Source organism: Acinonyx jubatus, chromosome A3 (assembly GCF_027475565.1).
Source record: "Acinonyx jubatus isolate Ajub_Pintada_27869175 chromosome A3, VMU_Ajub_asm_v1.0, whole genome shotgun sequence".
NCBI classification, from domain to species: Eukaryota; Metazoa; Chordata; class Mammalia; order Carnivora; family Felidae; genus Acinonyx; species Acinonyx jubatus.
In genome coordinates this window covers 122,415,826-122,443,162 of record NC_069388.1, presented here as the reverse complement: position 1 = coordinate 122,443,162, position 27,337 = coordinate 122,415,826, and the positions used below count along the sequence as shown (strand labels likewise).

Here is a 27,337-nt window from a genome sequence, read left to right as displayed (position 1 = left end):
TTCACAACAGCTGCACCATTTTACATTACTACCAACAACGTATGAGGTTCCAATTTCTCCAAATCTCCACCAACATTTGTTATTCCCCTCGGCCCTCTAAAGCCATCCTAGTAGATGTAGCGTAGAATCTCACTGTGGTTTTGATCTGCGTTTCCCTAATGACTAAGGATGCTGAGCTTCTTTTCATGTGCTTCTTGGCTACATGTATATCTTCTGAGGAGAAATGTCTATTCAGGTCCTCTGTCCATTTTTCTTTTTTGTTTTTTCTTTTCTTTTTTGTTTTCTTTTTGAAAGTAATCTCTATACATGGGGCTCAAACCCACAACCCTGAGATCAAGAGTCACATGCTCCACCAACTGAGCCAGCCAGGTGCTCCTCCTGTCTGTTACATTATTTTAATGTTTATCTTTGAGAGAGTACAAGCTCTCTCTGTACGGGCAGAGGAAGGGGGACAGAGGATCCAAAGCGGGAACGAAGTTAACAGCATGGAGCCCAATGTGGGGCTCAAACTCACAAACCGCGAGATTATGACCTGAGCCCAAGTCAGATGCTCAACCAACTGGGCAACCCAGGTACCCCTCTCCTGTCCATTTTTTAATAGAGTTGTCTTCCTCTTGTTGAGTTTTAGGAGTTCTTTATATATTCTGGATATGAAATCTTTGTCAGATACATACTTTGCAAAATATTTTTTCCCAAGTGCATATATTTTTATATGAAAATGACTCTTACCCAACTTTCTGAACTTTTCTACACATTCAGCAATACAGTTGGATGTACAAATATGTATATGTGCTTACCTCAAAAAATTTCTGTATAACATAGTTTCCAAAAACATCTGTCATTAATTGATAGGCTGCTTGTAGAATTTCATTAAATACCATCTGTCGCTCAGCTGGAGTAGCTCTCTCTAGTTTTTGTTGTATGAATCTGTATAGGAAACATTTTATATGTCATCACAGCACATTGAAAATAAGCTCCTGCAAAATCTGTATCTGACTTGAGTATCACACACCCCCACGTATATACACATAAAATTACTTCCAGGAATAGTACTAACACATTTAATACTGTGAACAGCAAATTTAAAGCAAAAAAGGCAAAAGCTATGAAGCATTTCTTTATAATGCCTTAATTTAAACTAACTATTAGACAGACATTTGGATATATTATAATCTGCATTATAATCAATGAAGAAAACTAGATTTTACTGGTTATTCACACATTTTTCATAATAGTATTAAATATTTAAGTTTAGAGCCTAATGAAAGAAACCCTTAGAAATAAATTCATCAAACACAAATGAATTCCTAGCCATTGTGAATGACACAAGGTTCATGTGCTACTCTTAAGGAATTTTCAACTTTAGGGAGATAAAATAAAACTATAAAAGGAAATAATAATTAAATTTAATAAATGTGTTACAATTCTATTTTCCTTTTTGTGTTCTATCTTGAGAACACTAATTTACATGTACCTTAAGTACTATAAGAGAACATTATGTTTAATGTACAAAGTCACCAAATTCTTCTAAAAGAAAAGTGAAATGTTTCAACTTAAGACATATCACATCAAATACAAATCTATACAAATACAAACACAAAAGCATTTAACCTTCTTTTAAAAATTTTTTTTTAGACAAGTCTACATCAGGGACATTTACATCCACAAATGTAATTCAGAGCATTCTTTTCAAAGGAAAATTAAAGTTGAGTGTTTTCAGAATCAATGTAATAAAAATAACCCAAAAAAAGAGCACTCCTATATTTTCATTATAAAAGTATTCTCATTATAGAAAACTGGGAAACCATAAATAATTAAAAAACCTTTATTTTTATCATATGTCCTAATAGCGAAGAAGAAATCCATTACTGGGCCTTTATTCTGTAAAAATTTCCTTAAATGATCCCAGTCAAGAAAATTTTAGACTCCTCTAAGGCAGTAATTTTCAAAGCAAAAATACAGTGTTCAGTATCCTAAACCATAATCACTTACCTAGAACCGTGCTGGTCTTGAGAAAACTCAACTATGTGCCCAATCAAGTCTCTAAGTTGAAGGTTTGGGAAGCGGTTGTTTCTGAAATCTTCCAATAATCTACTTCGGCCGGAAGGCATAATATCAGACCTATTATACCGAAGCCGGGAAGGAGGAAAGAGCTGGCTGCTGGAGCTGAACAGACTGGAAGTGCTTGAAGCACTCCGGTATTTTGCTTCTGCTCCAGGCGCTGCAGAGATATATCGACCACTACCATTTGTCAGGCCTCCTACAACAAAGCAGCTGTGGTCAGCAAATATTTTTGACAAGGCCATTCCCCAAATAAGAGTTACTTACACTAAAATTCAATCAATAAAGAAATAACCACTCCACTGACCACTAATTCCTATATGTTTTAACAGGAAATTGAAACTGGAGGGAAAATCTCACACATTTACTTATTGTGTGTGACTACAGGATCTGGGGGATAAAAAAGACTAGAAAAGATGAGAAAAATAAACCTGTATTTTTTCTTGGCAGTTTAGTTTCAATCATAATCATAACACCTAATATCATATTTAAAAGTTGTATTTGTTCTTGGAAGCTTAGTTTAAAACATAATTATAGCAAGTAATGTCACACATACTAATATCAATACCAGAATACTAAAACTACCAACAAAATTTCCAGTTTATTAACAAGGTTACAAATAGCTAAGCAAACTCAGATTTGAAGCCACTGAAATACAGTTGGGCTGAAATTTACTTGCAGTGTTCATGGAACACTGAGGGCTAAATTTGTACTTTTTTGGACTGTATTTTTAAAAATGCATTAGGTAATACATATACCTCTATGTAAAGAAAAACGGATTTTTAAAAAAGTAAACTCTACACACAACATGGGGCTCAAACTCATGACCCTGAGATCAAGAGTTGCATGCTCTACTGACTGAGCCAGCCAGAAGCCACAAAAAAACCATTTCTTAAAGAAAATAAATCCATTACATCTTAAAGTATTTTAAAAATTTTAAAGCAATACTCTCCATAAAATGCTATTATTTTACTGACAAGAACTAGAAATAAAATGTATTTTTCCTAGAGCTTTAATGTTGATCATTTGAGACACATAAAAAGCCTCTTTAACTTATTATATCCCATTCCAAACAAGAAAATTAAAGGGCAGTCAATAGAAACAAACAAAAAATACAAGCAGGAAATTGTTATTACAAAAGTTCATTTAAAAGTACTTGACAGTGTCCTTTTAAAAAAGAAAAATGTATAGAAAACCGTAACGTGCAAATATAGTTGCTCAGATAAACAGAATCTACCATCAGCTTTAAGCTATTATATACCATCTCTAAGTAGAGGAGTGCTATATATACAATCCAGACCACAGGGCAGAGATGATGCCAAGGACACACTGTCAGTGCAAAGTTGTGAAGTTATACAGAGGCACTGAATGGCAAAAAGAGTTACAGGCACAAGGAAAAAAGACAACTGTAATCCTGGAGAGTGAACTGCTTTAAAACGTTCCTCTTTTACTTTCAGTCCCCAATGCCCTAGCTTTTGTTGTGATTCCCACCACCCAGAGTATTATACATATAATTCATAGGACTCTCCAGTCCCCTTTCCAGTGTAAGTGCCACAACATTATGTTCACCTACAAGCTAGATCCCTGGTACCTAAAAGAATGTCTGACAGATAGTGGGTACACATTAATATTCATGAATATTTTATATAACATTAACTGCCTAAGGTTCAATTCTAGACTATCTTTCTTAAAAATGTGTAACTTAACAGAACATTTTATACACTAAAACCACTAACATCAAATTCACATATTCATGCCAGGTCTATATAACTATACCAGTGTTCCTGTACAAAGAATCCAAAATGTGAAAGAATTCAGTGTTTTAATACTGTCTTGATTTCCTTGATACTCTTAACCCTCTAGCCCCTACTATTAGTTCTAATTATACAATTCTATCAACTGTTCACTAGCCCATTCAACTCTCTAACAATTCTTTAACCTTTATGTAGGGTAGGGATACTCTGCATATCATTCCAGTCTGTTTTTACAAACAATTATAAAGTCTCATTCAAAGGCCACTTGGAGGTCACTTTACACTAAAGCATCCTGCTAGAGTACATCCTCTCAATTCCTCAGCCTAATATTGAGTCCTTATTCTGAATCTATTACTCACACAAATTTCCTAGAAGAACCCTAATTTAATTGTTCACTTCTCCTCTTGTTCATTATTGTCTCTGCACCACTGCTTACCTTACCTCAAACATAAGGCCCAATCCTACACCTCTTTACCCTTAATGCGCTAAAGATTTTCAACACCAAATTCAAAATATATACTTACCCCCAGAAATGACTATGCCAATTTTATTTCATACCTTCTAATACCTAAAAGGAATCTCTCCCATATCTAGATATTCTTTGATTATATTCTATCAGCTCCCTAACACCAAACTCCTGATGCACTCATTGCCGACTTAAAATGCCTCATGATGTGTAACTGCCTTTAGTTTTAAGGAAACCTCAAAATTTCAGTTCTGGAAGTCTACTTAGTATTTTCATTTACAAAACAAAAAAATTCACTCAGGGCAGGGTACCTTTCTTTCTTTACAAATTAAATAAGCATTTAAAACCCAATTGTAATATACACTGAACATTTTAAATCTGGTTATCTAAATATTGAAAGCATGCCATCCAAACCTATTTTGGAATTGAGGGACATTTTACAAAACTGGCTTATGCTCTTCACAAATGTTTAAGTCATAAAAGACAGAAACAGTGCAAGATTAAAGAAAATTAAAGAGTCATGACAAATAAGCGTCATGTGAGTCCCCATATCAATCTCTTTCCTAATCCTTACTCTCTCCAGTCTCTCTCTGGCAAAGTTTGAATAAGTTGGCTAATTTATTTTTTATTGTGGTATGATATCATTGTTTCCTGACTTTGATCATTGTAGTTATATAAAAGAGTATTTCCTTATTTTCAGAAAACATACATGGATATATTTAATGGGTAACGGACAGACAGTATGTCTGCAACTTCCTTTCAAAAGTATCAAGGAAAAAAAAACTGGATATGAAGGGGAATGAATATGCAGAGAGGGGGAGAGGAAGAGAGGAAATGAACGATAAAGCAAACATGGTAAAATAACATTTTGAAAATGTGGATAAAGGGTGTGCTGTAATTTTTTTTTCCTGTATCAGTGTTACAACTTCCCCATTAAGTCTCAAATTATTCCAAAATTAATGAAAAACAACACACATATAGGCTATCTAGGTCATACCATTGCTAATGGTAGTCCATAAGCAGAGGTGTCTCTGCACCAAATGTGTTAAAGGGATAACCGTCTTCAATTCATCACTGACATCCACCCTTAGCATTTACACTTCTTAATCACTACTTGGCTAGGAATGTATTTTGGACAGGGAGATCTGTGCTATAATGTCACAGACCACTGGTCCAAATGCAGTATGCAGCTAGTCAGCCAGGACTCTTGGACAGAGCTCTTCACACAATAGTGTGCTGCCTTTTACATACTATTTGTGTAAGGATTTTTCAAGTTCACTCATGACAAGCGAGTGAAGGCAAGCATCTTACAATAATCCTAGTAGAAATAATATGATTTTATAAGTTTTCATTAATTTCCTCGAGAAGTCTATTGCGTTAGAATCCTTCCTATTATTAATCAAAAACAAAAAAGATTATAAAATTACTGGGAAAAACACAGGGCAAGAAAAACAATGGTAACAACTGTAACAATCACAAAATAAATAAACCTGATTAATCTTTTCATTCTTTTCTAAGTCCAGAAAATTTGGAATGGCAGCTGCTTAACCTATCAGACCTGTGTATTCTTTTGAAAATACAGATTCCCGGAGACTTACTCAAAACCTACTGAATTACCCTCAGTGGATAATTTTTATTAAAAAAAAAAAATATTCTGAAGGTTATTCTGAAGAAGAGTTTAGAGGCTAATGAATTAGAATTCAAGATTATTCAGGGATTCATTTTACAGCAGGTTGTTAACTACCAATTTCAAATAGAAATGGTAATCCTAGTAGATTTGGGGTCCTGAAAAGGGTACGACTACATATAGGCTACTAGACAGTGCTGGTTTCAGAAGACAAGGCTCTAGAAAACTCAGGAAATGGTAAGATGATAACCGAAGATGGCCAGTTAGTTGCAGTAGGCAAAGAATCAATGATACAGAGTGGTAGGAAAAAAGTCTAAAATGACAATCTAATTCCTCAAAGGATAATATTGGTCAGACCTTTTTGTCCTGAGTTCTGGCACCTCATTTTAAATAGGGTTTATGTGTTCAAAATAATCAGTTTTTTCCACCTACCTGAGAAAGTGCATTTAATTACTTAATATTCGTAAATAATACTGTATGCTAGACACCGAGGGTCCTTTAAAAAAGGCAGGAAACATTTATTGGGCATTCTTTATTAGACACTGAGAAGTGAACTCTGCACAAAATGCTATATACTGTGTTGAATTGTGCCTCCCCCCAAATTTGTCATTTTAAGTGACTCAGCTGGGGTAATCTGCCACAGCAACCCTGGGAAACTAACACAGATTTTGGTACTCATAGTGATGTGCTACTATAAAAAATGACTAAAAATGAAGAAATGACTTTGCAGTTGGGCAATGGGTACAGTTTGAAAGAATTTGGAGGTGTTCACAAAAAGCCTAAATTGCCTTGAAGACAGGGTTGGTAGAAACGTGGATATTAAAGGCAATTCTGATGAGGGCTCAGACAGATATAAGGCACGTATCAAAAGCGGCTACCGTCTTAGAGAATACGTATGTTGTCATGAACAATGTTTGTAGAAATATGAATGCTATAAAGATGTTCCAAGTGAGGTCTCAGAATAAAATGAGAAACATGTTATTGGAAACGGGGAAACCCAACTGAAATGTGTTAAAAAAGGAAAACTGGGTGGAAAGCAAAACTGGTGTGGAGATTTAGCTGAGATTTCCAAACAATGTGCTAAAGGTGTGGTCTGGTGTCTGGGCTGCTTATGGTGAAATAAGATTAAGATAATTTGAAGAAGGAACTGTTTTGTTTTGTTTTTTTAAGTTTATTGATTTATTTTCAGAGACAGCATGTGTGCAGAAGTAGGGGAGGGACAAAGAGAGAGAATCCCAAGCAGGGTCCACGCTGTCAGCACAGAGCCTGACACGGGGCTTGATGCCACGAACCCAGAGATGCTGACTTGAGCTGTAATCAAGAGCTGGACGCTCAACCAACTGAGCAACCCAGGCACCCCTGAAAATGGAACTGCTAAGCAAAAGAAAACCAGCACTTGATGATCTGGAAAAGTCTTAGCTTATCTAGACAGAATGCTGAGAATGCAGAGTCAATGGGTGTAGATATTCAGCCCCTTGACATTAGTGGGAGACCAACAATGTTTTCAAGAATTTCCTATCTACAGAAACACTGGCAGCCTGGCCTGAAAGCGTTAGAGATGGGATGAATTAAGAACTACTCTGAAAGCAGAGCCACAGATGCAAAGGCTACAGCGGTTGGGCAGCAGTAGATGCGAAGTACAGAGCATCATGCCACAGGTGATTATTCTCAGGCCTTGAAACAAATGGAATTTGCCCTGCTGGCTTTCAGACCTGCTTGGCACTGTAAGTCCTTCATTCCTTCCAATTTCTCCCTTTTGCAGTGGGTATGTCTATCCTATGCCAGTGCTACTACTATATTCTAGAAGCAGATGATTTATTTCTTAAGTTTCATAGGTCTATAGATGCAGAAGAATTTTGTCCCAGGATGGACCACATTAGGCATCTCACCTGACAGAGAAGATGAGATTTAGACTTGAGTCATTTAGATGAGATTTTAGACATTCAACTGACGACAGGATGGGTTACAATTCTTGGGGATGCTGGCTTGGAATTAATGTATTCTGCACGTGGGCCAAAGAGGAATTTGGGGTAACCAAAAGGCAGCCTATACTGGGTTGAACTGAGTCTCCCAAAAAAGTTTTCAATTCTTAACTCCTGGTACCTGTAATTTGATTTTATTTGGAAACAGGGTCTTTGCAAATGTAACCAAGTTCAAATGAGGTCATACTGGATTAGGTTGGGCTCCTACCCAATGAGTGGTGTCCTTGTAAGAGAAGGAAAATTAGGACACAGACACACAGAGAGAATGCCATGTAATTATGTAGGCGGCCATGGGAGTGATGCATCTATAGGCAAGGAATGCCAAGGACTGCCAGCAACCACCAGAAGCTAGGAAGGAAGGACTGCCTCTTCGGTCTTCAAAATGACATGGCCCTAAAAACACCTTAATTTTATTTCTAGCCTCAAAGTATGAGACAATAAATTTGTGTTTTAAACCACCTAGTTGTAGTTTGTTACAGGAGCCCTAGAAAACTAATACATATGCTATACTCTTAACAACAGGACAAGGGACAAGGCTATTATCTCCATTTCACATGTGACACAATAGGCTTAGCGAAGCTACCTTATTGAAAGATGAATAAATAATAATTAGACTGAGTTTTTTGGAAAACAATTATACCTGGATAATTCACTTAAAGCTTTTAATTATACCCCACTATACCTCATGAAGAACAGTATGACATTACATTCTTTTTTTTTAACTTTTAAACAATGTTTTATTTTATATTGAGAGAGTGAGAGAGAGAGAGAGAGAGAGAGAGAGAGAGAGAGAGAGAAAGAGAGGGAGAGCGTGCATGCGCCCGCGCAAGAGAAGGGCAGAGAGACAGAGACAGAATCTGAAGAAGGCTCCAGGCTCTTAGCTGTCAGCACAGAGCCTGAAGTGGGGCTTGAACTCACAACAGTGAAATCATGAACTGAGCTGAAGTCAGATGCTTAACCAACTGAGCCACCCAGGTGCCCGTCATATGACATTCTGAAATCTGGGATACACTTGACGTAAGTGACACGGGGAATAAATCACATAAAATTTTTCTAGTGATTATTAGCTATATATTTGCAATATAAAGACACAAAATTTTACTGGAAAAAGATTGAGGCTTCAATGAGTTTAAAAACTAATGAGATTCTAATTAAGAGTGTATTCTCCCAGGGTGCCTGGGTGGCTCAGTCAGTTAAGCGTCCAACTTTGGCTCAGATCATGGTCTCATGGTTGGTGAGTTCGAGCCCAGTGTTGGGTTCTGTGCTGACAGCTCAGAGCCTGGAGCCTGCTTCGGATTCCGTGTCTCTCTCTCTCTTCCCCTCCCTCATTCAAGCTCTCCTTCTCTCAAAAATAAACATTTAAAAAAAAGTGTAGTCTTCCACACCATTTTAATAGGCTAATATAAAAAGCAAACAGCATGAAAATGTCAGGTGTTACCTTAAAGTTGTACATCTTACGACCACACATAAAGCAAACATTAGATGTAAACTATAAACCAAAATAAAAATCTGTTGTTTCCATTTCTATTGCTTGCAATTTTTTCTCTAAATGCAATTAAGTAACCTGACCTTTTAGCCTCTACTTAAGCTTAACCTTCCTAAAAATATAAAGAGGGAGACCATCACAACAGAAGATATTTAATAATCTTCCCTCATTCATCAAAGAGCATTTAAACAGACTGAGGGGCACCTGGGTGGCTCAGTCGTTGAGCATCTTGACTTTGGCTCAGGTCATGATCTCATGGTTCTGGAGTTCAAGCCCTGTATCAGGCTTGCTGCAGTCAGTGCAGAGCCTGCTCCAAATCCTGCCCCCCTCTCTCTGTGCTCCCCACCCCCACTTGTACTCTCTCAAAAATAAGCCTTCAAAAAATAAATAACCAGACTGAGCTCTTAACATATGAACTATAGTCTTCAGACTAGTATTACATCATTTCTATTACTAACTCATCTTGTTGATTCCCATTATTCTAACAAAAAGGCTAGTTTCTGTTTGGTTCTAAAAATTGCCTGAACTTTAATCTTTAGTGAAAACTACTTCTGTAACTGAACATGAGGACTCTTTAAAAACTATGCCCCCAAAATCATAAGTAGCGGGGTGAATTTCACTCACTGCCTCATATGGACATGTGGGTGCTAAGTATCTTCCCCGCACATCTCAAACCACCCTCACAGATATGACCTCATTTCCTCTCTGGTTAATACTTTTGGTGACAGTTAAGAAACCAATGGATTACATCTGCATTTCTTGTAAAATATTCCTGTTGCAATTTCATGACCAGCTGACCTGAATGGGGTAAATGGAAACTGTAGGACCTGGGATTTTTCTCTTAAAATCAGGATCACTCAGTGAGTTTATGCAATGTTAAGGTTTGCTTAATAAACTTGAGTATCAGGAAGAATAACTCTGATCCTAGACAAACATTATAGGCACACTGGTTTTCTGTCTTGATGGGGCTGTTACTGTGGTGGGAAGAGGGCTGAACTGCAAACGGACTGTGAAAGATTTAACCCAGACAAAAACAAACCTAACCTAATGTCCAAAAACCAAACCAAATGTACACACACAAAAATAAAAACTCTACAACTGTCATAAGCCCTTTCAAAGTGCAGTATTCTAAACAGTATGATCCTATTAACACACTGAACAGAGAACACACTGACTGGAACAGCTAAATAATGCTTTAATAATAGAAATCCAAGTAGAATGTAAAATAATTTTTTAAACAAGTAGCAAGTGTCCCAGAATACATTCACCAATAAAACACAAAGAAACAAAACTCCTCAAATTCAATTACCCAAACATCTGTTGAGATTTCAACATTCTTATAGTTGTGGAGAAAGGTCTGGCCTTTCTTGCTTCTAATCCAAAATAGCCCAGAAGTAACCCTAATATAAAGTGTGGTAAATTTGGTACAAAAAAACCCTGAAGGAAAGATGGTAATTCTAATGGAGAGAATCATCATATTTCTATAAAACAGAATTAAAATGCAATAAGGCAACAGAATTACAATCATTACATTGTAACCTCTGGTAGCCAGGTCTACATTCAACACAAAACTACTACCTCCATGATGGTGGGTAGTTTGACTTGATGATGGGTAGTTTGACTTAACAAGTGGTTTTTTGACTTAATACAATTATCTCCAGTCAAGAAGGGTCTGGCATGTAGGTAGTCATTGTTGTCTGAATAAATTAATAGGTAAAAATTCTGATCAGACACAAAAATTATAAAAGTAGGTCAATGAGGGGGCGCCTGGGTGGCTCAGTTGATTGGGTGTCAGACTTCAGCTCAGGTCATGATCCTGTAGTCTATGAGTTCAAGCCCCACATCGGGCTCTGTGCTGACAGCTCAGAGTCTGGAGCTTGCTTCAGATTCTGTCTCCATCTCTCTCTGCTCCTCCCCCACTCTCACTGTGTGTGTGTGTGTGTGTGTGTGTGTGTGTGTGTGTGTGTCTCTCTAAAATACACACACACACAATTGTGGGGTACCTGGGTGGCTCAGTTGGTAAAGTGTCCAACTTTGGCTCAGGTCATGATCTCGCGGTTTGTGAGTTCAAGCCCTGCATCAGGCTCTGTGCTGACAGCTCAGAGCCTGGAGCCTGCTTCGGATTCTGTGTTTCCCCCTCTCTGCCCCTCCCATGCTCATGCTCTGTCTCTCTCTTTCTCAGTAAATAAAAGTTAAAAAAAAAAAAAAAAGTAGGTCAATGAAACTACTCACAAAACATAAACATTAAAAAAAAGGATTATCTCCGCATAAATTAAGTTTATTACTATCCTATTTAAAATATCACATAAAGACTTTTATCTGTTTTAATTTAAAAACCAGTAATAAAATACTTGAAGAGACTACCAAAGTAAAAATTTAATTTGGATTAAAGGCCAATTGTTAGCAAGTAAAAATGTATAAAGCAACCAATATAGTGACATTCAAACTCAGTTTTCCCATCAACTCACAACAGGCTAAGTTATATTTTACCAAAATTTTATAAATAAAGTTCACAAAAATTCTAAAGTTAGGGAGTAGGAAAAGACCCGTTATTTATTCAGAGAGACATTAGACAGAAATAGAAGCATTCTTTGAGAAGCAGTGCAACATCCTGTAATAAGCCAGAAAAATCTTGGGCTCAAGATTTTTGTTCTTTACTAACTTCATGACTATAAGCCAATTACTTAATTTCTTTGATGATAAAATTTGTATGTGTGTATTGCGTGAAAGAGAAAGAAGTCAAAGTTCACTTTACTCTATTTGGATATTTAATTGCTCCAGTCCCATTTACTGAAAAGACCACCCTTCCCCAAATATACCAGAGCGGCCCACTGGTCACAAATCAGGTAAACCTAAAGAAGTAGGTCTATTTCTGGATCCTCTGTTCTATTCCACTGGCTTATTTATCCTTGTGGCAATACCACAACTTTAGTTGCCGTAAGTTTATAATATATTTTGACATTAACTTGGATCTGTAAGATTGTCTGGACTACTCTCAGCTCTATCTTCCCATTTACGTTATTTAACGTAAATAAATTGTCAATTTCTTTAAAAAGCCTGAAAAATTATTGAGGCTGTGCTAAATCTAATCATCAACTAGAAGAAAAGTGGTTTCTTTATAATACTGAGTCTTTCCACCCCCATACAAGGTATATCCATCCATTTATTTGTCTGCTTTAACTTCTCCAGTGTTTTACAGTTTGTAAAGATCTTGACCTTTTCACATTAGATTTGTTCCTAGGCACACTGTAAGAAAACAATCACACATGAAAATATTTTCAATAACAGTCAATTTTCAATGTCACCCCATGAGACGTGTGCTTTCATTTTCAAAGATTATTTGGCTAAAGCTATAAATCTCTAGTGAAGCACATCTGCATATATCTCAAAGGTTATATTTTTGATCCTATCTTTACTTAATGGACATTGTTTGGTGTATAAACAATGCAATGATGTAAATTCTAGGTGACACCTTGGTAGATTAAAATGTTTAAGGTGCATGAAGACTTATTTGCTACCTCAGTAATAAGAAAACAAGGTAAAAACTAATTGAGTGGGGAGCTGAAATGCAAATGTGAAGGCCGACAAAAAGGAAAGCTTTAAAAGGACAGTAAACAATGATACACAATCAGCAAAATTAAAGAAAAGGCTCAATTTGGAAAACATCAAGAGGAAAAGAGTATATAAAAACATATACAAAAAGAAATCTGACTTTTCTACTTTGTCTCTCATCTATAAGCTTTTATCCCCCTCCCCCAAACTTTACACAATAGCAAGCAGAGTTGAGATAAATGGAAGGCAAGAAGGTAGGAAGGAAAAAAGGCATTAATTAGGGAGATGACAGAGGACAAAGTCAAAGGTTCATGGGAAGCCCCCAGGGATCCAGGAACTAAGAGTTAAAAAGGAAGTGTGAACTAGAATAAGGTCATGTGTAAATTATGAATTATTTCTTTTCAAGGTGCCTCTCTCCCTGTGGGTACTATTGGAAATTTCAGTGGGATAAAACTCCCCCCACCTTTTTTGTTATGGTAAGATTGGCTTCTGCATATTTAATGTCAACAGAATTCCTACAATCATTGTGATAAGTAAAAACTGTTGCCACATATTTCCAAATTGTTCACCTCCTCAAACCTGGTACTTTAAAGAAGCACTCCCAAATTACTCTGATGCTGAACCATGGACTCAGATCAAGTATTTGCTAGCTCTAATCCGGAGATTATCTTAACTGAACTAACTGGTCATAATATTCTCACTCATTAGAACCACAAAGTCAAAGATAATGTTATTAAAGGATAATGAATAAAATATAAGGGCAACAATTAATCACTGTGATCCCAAATTAGACCTAAGATCAATAAATTTGTATACAGAAATGAAACAAAATAAATTCTTCCATACAAGTAATAATTTTGGAATTTCTTCATAGAATAGTTTATACCCATCAATGAATAAAAATGACTTTTAGACACACCAGAGGGTTTGAAGCAATGCTTTAATTTACATCGCCATGAGCACCTGTAAATGTTCTGCTGCAAGCTGTATATACTGCTCTAAAGCCAGTTCCTGAGATGCCTGCCTTATGATTAACACATATTCTTATTTCATGAAGTAGATAATATATTTGGACATTCTCAAGAATAACTAATAAGAAAGAAAGGATCTAGAAGTTTAGTAATCTTATATACAACTTTAAAAGTACATAACCGACGCCACTGTGAGGTACACAGTTTCAAAGACTGATTAGAATACTGTTGTTTATATACTTTGTGTAAAACTGTTCAGTTTATTTTAGAATAGCATAACAGAAAAAGCAAGGATAGTATCAGGAGTCAGAATGGTGTTCTAGCCTCAAATCCATCATTCGCTGGTTTGGGCAAGTCTCTTGGGCTCATAAGACCTATACTTTTCTTATCTCTAATGAGCGTATCGCTCAGCCAACCTGAGTCTACCTTAACAATTAAGTCTACCTTAACAATTAAGTCTACCTTAACAATTAAGATGAAATGAAATAATGAATATGAAAGTGCTTTAGAAAACTATTCAAATGCTACTGAGTTACAGGCAACTTATTACTTAAAAGATAACAGTACTTTCAGTAAAAGCTTCAAAATAACTTACATTGTTTTCTGCTTTAAGGACCACATGCAAAACTCAGAAAAATTGCACACAGCCTTAAAACCGATTGGGTGACACTTGTTTTAATTTTTATTTAAACATTTCATTCTAAGAGAAGGAGCTGACAAAGTCTACCAAAGTTTGGCAATTTTAAGAGAGGCTGACATCTACTTAATAGGAAAAACGATCCTAACAATTTTATTCTGTTTTTAATATAAAAATATTCTGTGATTAGAAAACAGGTTATAAAATTTTCTAATCCATAACAAGCTAAAGCACTGAATTTGATTGCTGAATACATGACATTAATGAATTTTCAGAACTGACAGTCCCCTTTCAATAAACTGAATTTCATATAGTTCAAAGCTTGAATTACACTTATTCATACCCTTAAGAAAAACATCAGCTCAAAAATGAAGAGGTACAAGGAATAAGCCATTATTTTGTCAAGTCATAAATTAAATAAAAATACAGAATGTTGCTTTATATGCAGGAAGTTCCATATCAATCTAATAATGATGAGCATAAAGAGGAGAGTATCAGAAATCACTAACATGTTTTAGATCAATGTAATAGGAGAAAATAATTCACTTAATCTTGAACACTTAACTTGAAGTCCAGAATGACACTACTCTTTCCATTTCAAGATAAAAACCATTAATTTAAAATTTCTTCTTTTTCTTTGCTCTTTCCCACTTGTTTCTGACTCCCTATATTTTAAGTGCTGCTTTTAAAAAGTTGCCCTTAAGAAATAATAATAATAGTAACAAAAAGTTGTAGTCAAATGGAGCCAATCTGAAGGGTGCCAAATGGCCAAATATGGTAAAATTTTTGGATTAAAAAAAACGTATAAAATTGATGTCTCCCAGACCACAATGGACTGAAATCCCAAAAGCTATTAATTTACAGGTAACGATGATTAAAAGAACACAAGTAAGCTGTTAGTGTATCAACTCATTCTCAAAGTTAGAAAATAAAGATTCCAAGCATTATCCTGACTCCTATATGAACTATGTATTTTCAGTGTAACCTCACAACTCATGAGGGAAAATTTTTTTAGATAAAAGTTCCAGCTCATAAATGCAGAAGGTATGACAGAATTAGAGAATCACCATTTTTGCAAACTCATAAAATAGGCAACTATCGAAGGCTGCTAAGCCCATCAAATGGATCAGGCTGACAAGCTCACAATCAATGGAGACAACCAGATACATATCTCCTGATAACGTGCAACACTAAGAATACAGAACGCTATCTTGCCCAAACTAGCAAACAACCAGACCATGCCTCTAGATTTGTTTTCTAGAAACAGACATGCAAATTCATTTCCACAGGCATTTCCTAAATCAGCTGCCTTGATAACTTGATTCATGAAGAAATCCATCTGAAGGATATACAATTTAAGTATTTTCTTAGACCAGAAAGCATGTAAGTCTTGCATTGTGATTCAATCAGATGAAAGCAAAGGATAGATTACTTCTGTGAACACTATGTAAAGAGCCAATTTATGAAATCTATTAAATTATTTCACCCTGGCATGGTCTATACAGTCCTTGTTAACAACACTGCCAGTCACACTACAACTAAAACTAAAGGAAACTGGGAGATCACAAAAGAAAATCACCTACAGATAATTCCAATCAGAAGTGCGTTAAAATACCAGATTTCCAGCTGAAGCTAAACCTATGGAGTTTTAACTCTGGGTACAAAAGTATCAGGCTATAATACAGGAATGCTGGCCCAAGTGATGATTATTTCTCATAACTGATGAGAATTTCTTCCCTAAGCATCTACACAGCTGGGTTCTTTATAGTCTAAAGAAAAATATCTTGATTGCTGTTTAATTATAGAGACAGATCTAAAAATTTTATTTTTTTTAATATATTTTTTTATTTTTTGGAAGAGCACAAGCAGGGGAGGGGCAGAGAGAGGGGGACAGAAGATCTGAAGCAGGCTCTTCGGTGACAGGCTGACAGCAGCAAGCCCGATGTGGGGCTCCAACTCACGAACCACAAGATCACGACCTGAGCCAAAGTCGGACACTCAACCAACTGAGCCACCCAAGTGCCCCGAAAAATTATGTTCTAATTTTTAAGCAAGTTATGTAGAATAACTAATGCCATTTTTACAAGCTCTAAAGCACAACATAAGCAGTAACAGTTGACAGGAATCTGATCTGAAACTTACCTATAAAAAAATGACAGGACATGACAAATATAATCTTAACAAATAAAACACAAAACTATTATGAAAGTCCTATTCTTAGGTTTGTTATGTTCCAAATATTTGTGTCCATTTCAAAGTTTCAAAGGCATATCTTACATGGGGGTGGTGGAAGTGAGTGGGTCTGAGTAGAAATAACAGAAATCAGGAACTGAGCAGCCTTATGACCAAGAAGAGATGATAAATGAAGGTGTCAGGCTAAAAACTGGTAAATTTACACAAATAGTGTACAGCAGATCTTAGGACACCTCCCAAATAAATTAATCAATTGTATATATTTAATATCCACAAAAGAGCAAAGAACCAGAATTTGGGGCACAGGACCAGTCTTTCAAAATCTAGGCCACGTCACACTGACATATATTTATACGATGATCACTACAAAAGATCCCTTTGTTACGTGGACATGTATGTATTAATGAGCTGTAGGAAAAAATAGCTATACCTTAATGATGGGGGAGTCAAATATAATCACTAACTTATATTTGCTAACAACAGCAACATTACTTTTTAAATTGCAAGCTGATTTAAATCTTTCCAAGCACATAAAAAAACAAAAAAAGGAATCTGTTTTAATTAAGGCAACTAAAATTATAAAAATCCAAAATCTACTTTCAATGAAATACTTTCCTTGAAGAGATAAGGATTCATACACAGCCTGATATTCAAAATCTCTTCAAATATATGCTGCTAACTACATGAATAAATACTTCCTGGAGAGGAAAAGGGGTAACCACCAACTCAATAATCTTGGGGTGGGGGCAATTTTAATATAAAGATATAAACAAAAGTCCTAAATACTCCAAATTCAAGGATATAACAAACCTAAAACATTTTTTTCTTAAACTAACGACATATTCAAAAGTATATGGACCAAACCGATAAGATTCTCTAACTCACAACCATACTAAATTCATATACCCTGATACACCCTTTGGTAAAATGGCCAGGCATTCAAAGGCCAAAGCAAAAACCATTGTAGTAAACTATCTCAAGTTTGAGAACTATGTGACTAATGTTTTCCTTTAGATGTGCAAAAACTTTCGGTAGTGAAATTTCTTTTACTAACATGTTTCAACAGTTGACTTTTCAGATGATCTAAAACACACACAAATCAAAAGCACAGACAAGAAAAAACACACCACTGTATTTCATAAAAGGAACATAAGATACAATAGGGGTCTTTACCTTACTGTACATTAGACCCTCACTTTGAATTTTCACGAAAGTAGAACTTTTTCAAAAGGCTAGTATCTAAAAGCAAAAGCAATTTGGCATGTTTTATCCAACATTAAATATTTTACACATATTATAAACACACACACAAACACACTTACATGTATACATACAAATAAAAAGGGTTTTGTTTTTTTTTTTTTACCTAAATGCAAACTGGATGAGGATCCATGTGATGAAAGTGATGGCGGTGGCGTAAGTGAATGTCCTGGAGTTTGGCTTGGCAGAGGCATGCCTATTGGACTTGGAGAGGAGGAAAATCCCAGACTATTGTAAAATGGTTGCCCTATGGGTGCTAGGCTGCTACTAGATCTTTTGTACAAGTCAGAGCTAGTAGATAGAGACTCTCTCCTTGTGGCACTACTACTTGCAGAACTGCCAACTGAAGAAGAAATAAAAAAAACCCTAATTACATACAGTGTTAACTGAATAAAACCTATCCCCAACTCTTGCTGGGAAATAACAGAAGTGATCACAATAATTACTTTTAGAAACATTACGGGGAAGATAATTACTGTGATAACTACATAAACTAACTTTCATTAATCATAAAAGGGTATAAATGCACCCCAATAAAGTAACCAAATACTTAACAGAGCACTCATATGTTTATTATTTCACACATATTTACCATTGACACATATGATTACTGTGCTTTAATACCCTGGTATGATTTATAAACCCTACAATTGTAAGGTGTCTGCTTTAGGAGACGCTAGAGATTAAATTCCAATAACGTTAAATTTTGGTAGTGTCCTAATCTCTGGAATCAGTTTCTTAGACTTCAACTCAATGCCAAGAAAGTATTACACTGATAAATAGATTATTAATACATTTCCCTCACCATTCACATTTAATTTGGCTTCTACCTTGTGTTCAAACCATAGTCCTTTAAGTCCATATTGGCCCGAATATTAGTCAGTTGTGAAATACAGATGGTAACTAACTTCTCAGCACTTTTCAAATTACACATTCTCCCTATCCATCAGCAACTAAGTTACAAAATATATATGAAAAAGTAAACTTCCTTTTAGACAATTGATGGCTTTCATTACTGTTGTCACAACCAAAGACATGCTTTCACTTACCCCTCAGGATCTCCATCTCCCATTCCAGAGATTCTACTACTGGTCTTATGAGCCCTTGACTCAAGTGAAGACAAATCAGCCTTTTTTCCCCCCTCAAATACACAATTATCTCATATCACATACCTTCCTAAACTACATACTGAATTCCTTTTACTTAATCCCAAATTCAACCCTCTAGTCCTTTTTTTCCTTAAGCACTCTACAAAATCATTTTTAAAAAATGGCAGAACCACATTACCATGCAGCCATGCATGCTCAAAAAAGTAATCAACATATCCGGATAATCAGTCTTTACCAAGTGTTTAAAAGGGCTGTCCAAAACTCCCACATCTTAAGTCTCACTTATAGCCCACATTTTCAAGTGCTTCTTTCCTATTTCTAAACACTAGCCTTTTCTTGGTTTGTTTTTTAACTGAATATCTTTTATAGCGAAGGGAATTTCATATTAGATTTCTTAACCTGTCAGGTTTTTAAAGAACAAGCTCTATATTCGGACCAATATGGCAACATTTTTAAAGAGAATTTTAAAGTTTCTATTAGGTCTTGGTTTTCTAATCTCAAGTCAATTATAAATAGGTCATTAGAGCACAATGAAAAATTAAGAGAAAAATTAAGCAGAGAACATAATGGGTAGACCAAGTTAAGCTTATAATGCAGATAGCAAACAATTACATTGGTTTTCCCAAATTCAAGACTCTTATAAAGGAAAAACACAAGGCTCACACTACTGGATGAGGCAAAATATTAAAACACTAGTAAACCTTTAATACCAGCCAGTGTGGTTTCTGAAAGACTGATATGTTTTATAGAAAACTGCATATTTTAAGGTATCATCTAATAAGAGAACACTATGTAACTATATGCATTTTAGTAGCAAAACCAAACAAACACTCACGTGATAAGCACCTCTTCTAGAGTTGCTTTTGGCAAAATTGTAAATACATGCTACGTTAACTATGCTAATTTAAAAGGACACTGTCAAAGTGATTGTTCTAAATACAGGGCTACACTTAAAATTCCTATTTATTTCAGAAAACAATTTGACTGACAAGGAAAAAAACAACAGCTCTCTAATAAGAGCAGTAGCACTGTCATTTCCCTGGCAAATAACCAAAGAAACCATAGTTTTGACACATGAAATAGTATCTTCCTCCAAAAAGGAAAGGTCAAGCCAAACGTTTAAAAGTAATTCAGAAATAGCTTTATTTTAATCCTAAACAAGCTGGCTCCTTAACTTTTACTATATGCCTAAATTATCTGCAACAGTGCAACTGTGAAATATGAAAACAAAGGATACCTAAAAGATCTAAAAGGCTAGACCAACAGCGGAGTCACTAATCATTTATCAACTATATATAACATGTTAAATTTCAAACTTTCAATTGTAACAACACTTTCTAAGTAATGGGTCGTAGAAGGGTTGATTTAATTACCGTATTACAATGGCTAAGCTTCCTAACTGTGTTATATAAGGTGGGGTATAACACTGGTAAGTGTTAATAATTGCATCATATAGGTAAGAGAATGACAGTGTACAGGATTCTGTATGTGTATATGTGCACATAACCGTACTATCATTTTAGATTTCATACAGGTATGGAATTGCCATCATGTGAAACGGCAATGCGTAGGCTTCTTTTAAGAGTACCCTTGTGTAGCACTTGAATGAACTCTCACAAAATGTCCAAGAGGAAGGGGAAGATGATAAGACTTTTACTGGCATCCAGGGGTGGCAACTGCTAATGTCCTCTGAAGCAAGGTAAAACAGAGGTATATACAGATTGGTAGTCAAAATTAAGTAAGCAATGTTTATAAATAAGGGAGGCATGAAGAAGACCAGTTTTGGGGAAGGAGGCATCTGCAGGAAACATTTGTAGGGAACAACATGCTCATGCCAACCAGTTCCTGAATGCTGGGGGGAATGATCCTAACAACTGAGAGACAAATGAGAATTTGAAAGAAGTGGATAAGGGGGTCTACAAATCCATCCCAGACCATCAGTGACCATATATATTATTACAAAAGGGGAAATGAGGTTTATCAAAGCTCTTCTCTATTTTTCCTGGATTATTTAGAGTCTATAATCTCTAGTTTAGAAACTAGTCATTCCTACAAAGTTTATCTTTTAAGTTATATGTTCTTACAATTTTCTTCAGCATGTTGGATATTTGGAGAAAATGCTTGTCAACTGTATTAGGAACAAAAAATGAGTCCGATGGGAGTGCCTAGGTAGAGGTAAAAATACCGAACTCCAAAAGGAATGAAAAATTCAAGTAGGAAAATTAAAAGATTGAAGACTCTCCAAGTTCATTAGATTTTTCCCTCAGAAGTTCTTGTGCCCATTCTTTAGGTAGTTTGGTGTTAGGCAAGTATGGTATTTCCCTATTGCATTTCATTGTAGCACAAAAGGATTCTGCTTCTACAAGTTTATAGCAATTTTAGATCATTCCTCTTACAAATATGAATGTTGAAAGTTCAGAAGTCACTTCCTTAGAAAACCAGCAAACATACTTAATAACAACTGGCCCATGTTAGTTTTGCCATTTTCCACACCAGAAAAGAAAATAATTTAATGTGGTGGGAAAACAGACGAGAAGCAGGTATTAAAAGATTCCATGACTTTACTAAAAATAGAAAACCTCTTAAGATCTGAATACTACCCCTCATGAAGAAAAGGCTGCCAATTAATTGTACCAACAGAACTAGGGTTTCCTGAATACTCTGGAACCTTCAGAGACTGATAACACAGGTATGTCAACAGGAAGTCAATGTGGGCCTCTTCTGATTTCACCTGGTCATTTCTCAGTTACAAAATCAGTTTGTGTGGGTATTTATTTTGTGAAGCTATTTTAAATTTAAAAATTTTAAGTATTATGTATATAACTAGGCTATGGAAGAAATATTCTTTTAGAAGAATTTTTAATGATAAAGGCTAAATTATTTAGTGTAGAAGATAAGCGTATTGGTAGTTTCTTAGGGCCTCTGACCAGAATATTTCACTGTATTTTAACTTTATATATTATACCTACTAAAACCATAATGAATGACTAGCATTTAATAAGAATAAAACATCTGATAAAAACAAAAAGACTATTATTTTAAAACACTAGAAATTTAAGGTGGCAAAATATTTACTTCCTCAAACATTATTTTGTACATAAAAAGGAAGAACTAGTAATCAGCAAACAAATCTTAATAAAACAAAAATTATAATTCTTAAAGCCAGGGGAAAATGTATTATATCTGAGTAAAAGATGGGCTGCTTGAAGTGAGCTAAACATTCATAAATGCTCAAAGATTTGCAGCCGGTAGTTTTCTTCCTACAAAATTAAATAAACCGGTATTTTATTCCTGTCCTTTCTACACTATAAGCTATTACTTATCTTCATATTAAAAACAAACATATACCTCATGTCCACTTAGCAGAGTACACTCATCTTAAAAAGGCAACTTACCTGACGAACCAAATCCACTGAGGGCTGAGCCTATAGCAGCACCCAAAGAGCTACTGCTTCCAAAGCCAAGCGATGTACTTCCAGGTTGGCCAGGTCCGTGAGAAAATAAAGAACTGCTCTGGGAGCTACTAGTCAAAGAAGTGCTCCCGTAAAATGAATTGGACTGCAGATTCGTGCTCGGCGGCTGCTGCTGCTGCTGCTGCTGCGGTGGCTGAGTGCCAATTGGCCGAAAGAGACCGTTTGTGCTGCCGGTAAGACTATTTGCAGTTCCTCCAGCTGCTGCTGCTGCTGCTGGAAAATAAATTTCAGATACTTCTTGAAACCACCAAAAAGACTACTCTCTATTTTTGAAATATCTCAAACAACAGCAGAAAAATATTATCCCTGAAAACATCAGTTACACTTACCAGCTTGTGCTGCTGCTGAACTAATTAAAACGGGTGTCGGAGCCATTAAACGAACTGGAGCTCCAAGGCCAGTTCTTGCTCCGGGGCCAACCACTAAGGCACCAGTCTGATCATAATAGGCAGTTGGAGCTAGTACTTGATAGCCTAGATAATATTAAAATAAATGTTTACTAATGAAAACATTTGCTATAGAAAACATGCATATTTATTTCCCCCACATTTGTCTTTATCAACCACAAAATATAATTATATACAATATGAAATCCTTAAATAATCATATGAGAAGTTAACACATTTGAGAAGGTATTACTTACTAAATGTATGAAACTGTAATAGTGTGTAAGTAAAACTGTTTTCTCTAAATTTTAAGAGATGCCTTCCATTTACAAACCACAAAATAACAAGGTACATTCTTTGATATGTAACTATAGGCCATCAAGCACTGATATTTGAAAAATATTACCTATTAGTTCTGAGAAGAGGATGGAAAGACTAAGGGATGTGAGGTAGTTAGAACACTAGAAGAATGGTTTATTATGCAATTTTAATAAAGTTCTAAACCAAGGGACTCATTAACAGCATTCCCTCAGCTTTTCATTTGTAAGCATCCATTTAAAAATCATGATATAAAGATACCTTAAAATCATAAGGTTACACTTTTTGTAAAGGTTCTCAAGTGAAAATCTGAATAAAAATCATACCGGAATTAGTTTTATAGCCTTAAGCACAAGTCAGGTGATAATCTGCACTATTCACAACTACAGAAGCTTTTCTCAGGGGAGATTCCTTATCTTAACTACAGAACAAAAAATAACTATTTTGAAGAGAAAAGTGACTATTTTGCCAATTCTTCCAGGGATAATATATAACAAGTACCACTCCAGATGCACAGGAGAGAATTTAACTACACACAGGAGATACTTTTAAGACAGAAAAGCTTACTCCTCTCCCAGAAGTCATGTTAAGAAAGTCTATCTTACACAGGACAAGGACTCAGGTTCAACATTCAGACAACCATTTGCAAAAAGGTACTGATAATTTTAAGTTTAAATACTACCTTCACCGCCAAGACTAACAACACTTTCACATGCAAAGGTTGTTTTTAATTAAATATGGTAATTCTGACTGTTTTTGCAATTAGTTTCATTATAAATGGATATAAATTAGAAGAACCAGCTGAACAGACATATAAGGCAAAATCTAGGGGCGGGGAATACAGCGCTTCCAAGCTGACTCCTCACGGAATGAATGGGATAAATCTTGAGAAGAGATTATGAATATCCAACTGGAGATGTCAAATAGGATATACAAGTCTCAAGTTTAGGGGAGAGGGTCCAGGCTGGAGTTACAAACAATGAAATCACCAAGAAAAATTAAAAAGGGATCTATGGACAGAGTACTTCACATTAAGAGGCTGGAGACAGAAGGAACCAGGGAAGAGATGAAGAAGGAACAGTCAGGGCGGGCGCCTGGGGTGGCTCAGGTGGTTGAACATCTGACTTTGGTTCAGACCAGAATCTCGCGGTCCGGGAGTTCAAGGCCCATGTTGGTCTAAATGCTGACAGCGTAGAGCCTGGAGCCTACTTCGAATTCTGCGGCTCCCTCTTTCTCTCTCTCTCTCTCTCTCTCTCTGTCCCTCCCCTGCTCTCTCTCTCTCTCAAAAGTAAAAATTAAACAAATAAATAAATAAATAAATAGAACAGCTGTAACACTGTAGTCTCCTGCAGGCCAAAGAAAAAATAATTCCAATGAAGACTGAGTGATCAACAATGTTAAATGATGCTAAAAGCTATTAGAGGCTGAGAACTGACAAATGGCTTAGACACATGAAGTCATTATGATGAGGGATGAAAGCCAAACTGTAGTGAGTTCAGTCAAGAATGGAAGAACCACAAGCAAGTACAGACAATGCTTCTGAGGAGTTTAGATGTAAGGAGGGCCAGAGGGGAGCTAAAGAAAAGGGGATGCTGAGACTAATTTTTTCTTAATCAGAAAACGTACTTTATTAGCAAAGCACAACACTTTGTGCTTAAAATTTGTTGCTGTAAAATAAAACACATAAACACACAGAGAATGTAAACCCAAAGGTACAGTATAATGACTACAATAACAAAAATTTAACCACAATCCAAGTTAAGAAATAGAAAACTGCCCAGCACCCTACCTCTCATACGTCTCTGCTCCTCCACAATCTTCTCTTTCTCTTAGAGTTATACACTACTCTACTACCCATAAATGCCTCCCTAAGACTCATGTGGTTGGAATGATTTAAAAATTTTCATGTAGGATTCACTAGCAGTTGTATGCAGATATACATGCCCATTATTCCATTATCGTATAACAGCTCGTTGGATGGATACGAAAATGCATTTATGTGTTCTACATTTACACTGCTTCCCCCATTTAGGGACACTGCCATCAGTACTGCTTATAAACATTTTGGTACATGTATCCTGGTGTATAACGTGTGGATTTATCTCTCTACTGCAAGGTATGTATCTAAGTAGTTGATGCACTGATTATGTAAATTCACACTCCTTCTACCTTGCTATTAGAGTTCTCACTTGCATGTAACTTTAATAACACTTTATATTCTCAGACTTTTAAATCTGGCTGATCTGGAAGATATGCAGAAATATTTTGTTGTGGTTTTGAGTTTCATTTTCCCATATTAAATAGGCTGAGCATCTCTTCATATGCTACTCTTGGAAGAGGCTTTTTCAAGTCTTTTACTCATTTTCCTACCAGGCTGCCTTTTCTTAACTGGCTTATAAATATGTATGTGTATCCAAAGGTTTTCACTGTTTTAATATATTGCAATTATCTTTCTCCATCCCTAGCCTGACAATCTATTCTCTTTATGGTGAATTTTGGGGTAATAATGTCAAATATTATTTCATTTTTATAACAAAATTTCCCTGTATTTTCTAATGCCTTAAAATTCCACTTTTCACATTTCTGCCTAAAATCCAAACGAAGTTGGTTATTGAACACAAGATAGGGCAGGGGTTCAATTTCGTTTCCAAAACAACCAATTTTATTTCATCTTATTTGTAAAACAAGTCATTCCTCCCTAGTGCTTTGTTCTGTTTCTTTGTAATTAGGTGTTCGTTTCTTTGGGGATTTCATCTTTGGGGTCTCTATTGGGTCCCACTGGTTTGTCTCTCCAGGCAAGAATTTAACTGTAGCTTTAGAATTAGTCTTCCTCCGGAGTAAGTCAGAACAGAGCAAGTCTTTTTACTTATTTTTGTCCTTTAAGAGTATTGTGGCTTAACCTTGATGGACCCTTTGCATTTTCACTAAATTTTTTTCTCACCTATCAAAATATCATAGAAAGAACTTATTAGAAATTTTAGTTGGGTATGTACTGAAACTATAGGGAGAACGGACATATTTAAAATGCTGACCTGTCAAGGGGAGCCTGGGTGGTCTAGCTAGTTGGGCATCCGACTTCAGCTCAGGTCATGATGTTGCAGTTTATGAGTTCCAGCCCACACTGGGCTCTGTGCTGAAAACTCAAGAGGCTGGAGCCTGCTTCAGATTCTGTGTCTCCCTCTCTCTCTGCCCCTACTCGCGCGCTGTCTCTCTCTCTCTCTCTCTCTCTCTCTCTCTCAAAAATGAAAACATTAAAAAACATTAAACATAAAAACATTTTTAAAAAATTTCAATGCTGAGTGGACCAAAGGTAGTTATATCTCTTCAGGTCTCCTTTATACTTTTAAAAAGTTAGATTTAGTCCTAAGTACTTGCTACTACTACAAGTATCTTTAAAATTTTTCATTTTCAAACAGTATGCTGTTAAAAAATATTTCATATTTTTTTTAATGTTTACTTTTGAAGGAGAGAGAGAACGAGCAAGTGAGCAGGGAAGGGGCAGGGAGACATAGACACAACCCACAGCCCAGAGCCTGACAGGGGGCTCAAACTCACAAACTGCGAGATCATGACCTGAGCTGAAGTCGGACGCTTAACCGACTTAGCCACTCAGGCGCCCCCCTGAAAAGATTTTTAAATTGATTTTCATATCCAAAAACCTTAACAAGAACGTTAATTCTAATACTTGATCTAAAGATTCATTGACAGTTTTAGTTCTTCCTTTACAGAATTTTCTCATTTCTCTCTCATGTTATAGTACTAGCTAGGATCTCTAACATGCTAAACTGTTAATAGGAATCATTGTCTTCTTCCCCGTCTTAAAAAAAATCCAATTATTTCCCATAAAGCAGAAGTGTGTTATCCATTTGGGGGCACGGGGGGGGTGTCAATTTCCACCTTAGCATATTAAGGAAACTATCTTTGAATCCTAATTTGTTGAAGTGGCTTGTTATTAGAGTCAGTATATAAATTTGTTATGCTTTTCTTGCCTCTCTTGAGAAGTTCTTGTGATTGCTTTCTTTTAATCTTTGAACGTGCCAATGACCTCATATGACTTCCTAA

At 35.9% G+C, this 27,337-nt stretch overlaps 1 protein-coding gene across 13 annotated transcripts in view; it reads right to left on the bottom strand.

Annotated features, from left to right (window-relative positions):
- Positions 1–27,337, bottom strand: part of PUM2 (pumilio RNA binding family member 2) — a 98,584-nt gene that overhangs the window by 13,713 nt on the left and 57,534 nt on the right. For 8 of the 13 annotated variants that reach the window (XM_053201198.1, XM_053201195.1, XM_053201197.1 and 5 more), the window contains 5 exons: positions 22,901–23,044; positions 22,494–22,784; positions 18,096–18,332; positions 1,993–2,260; positions 798–927 (listed from right to left, as the gene is read on the bottom strand). In XM_053201198.1, coding sequence (XP_053057173.1) covers positions 798–927; positions 1,993–2,260; positions 18,096–18,332; positions 22,494–22,784; positions 22,901–23,044 — 1,070 coding nt within the window. The remainder of the gene's footprint in view (positions 1–797; positions 928–1,992; positions 2,261–18,095; positions 18,333–22,493; positions 22,785–22,900; positions 23,045–27,337) is intronic. The other 5 variants (XM_053201201.1, XM_053201202.1, XM_027033262.2 and 2 more) reach the window with 2 other exon arrangements.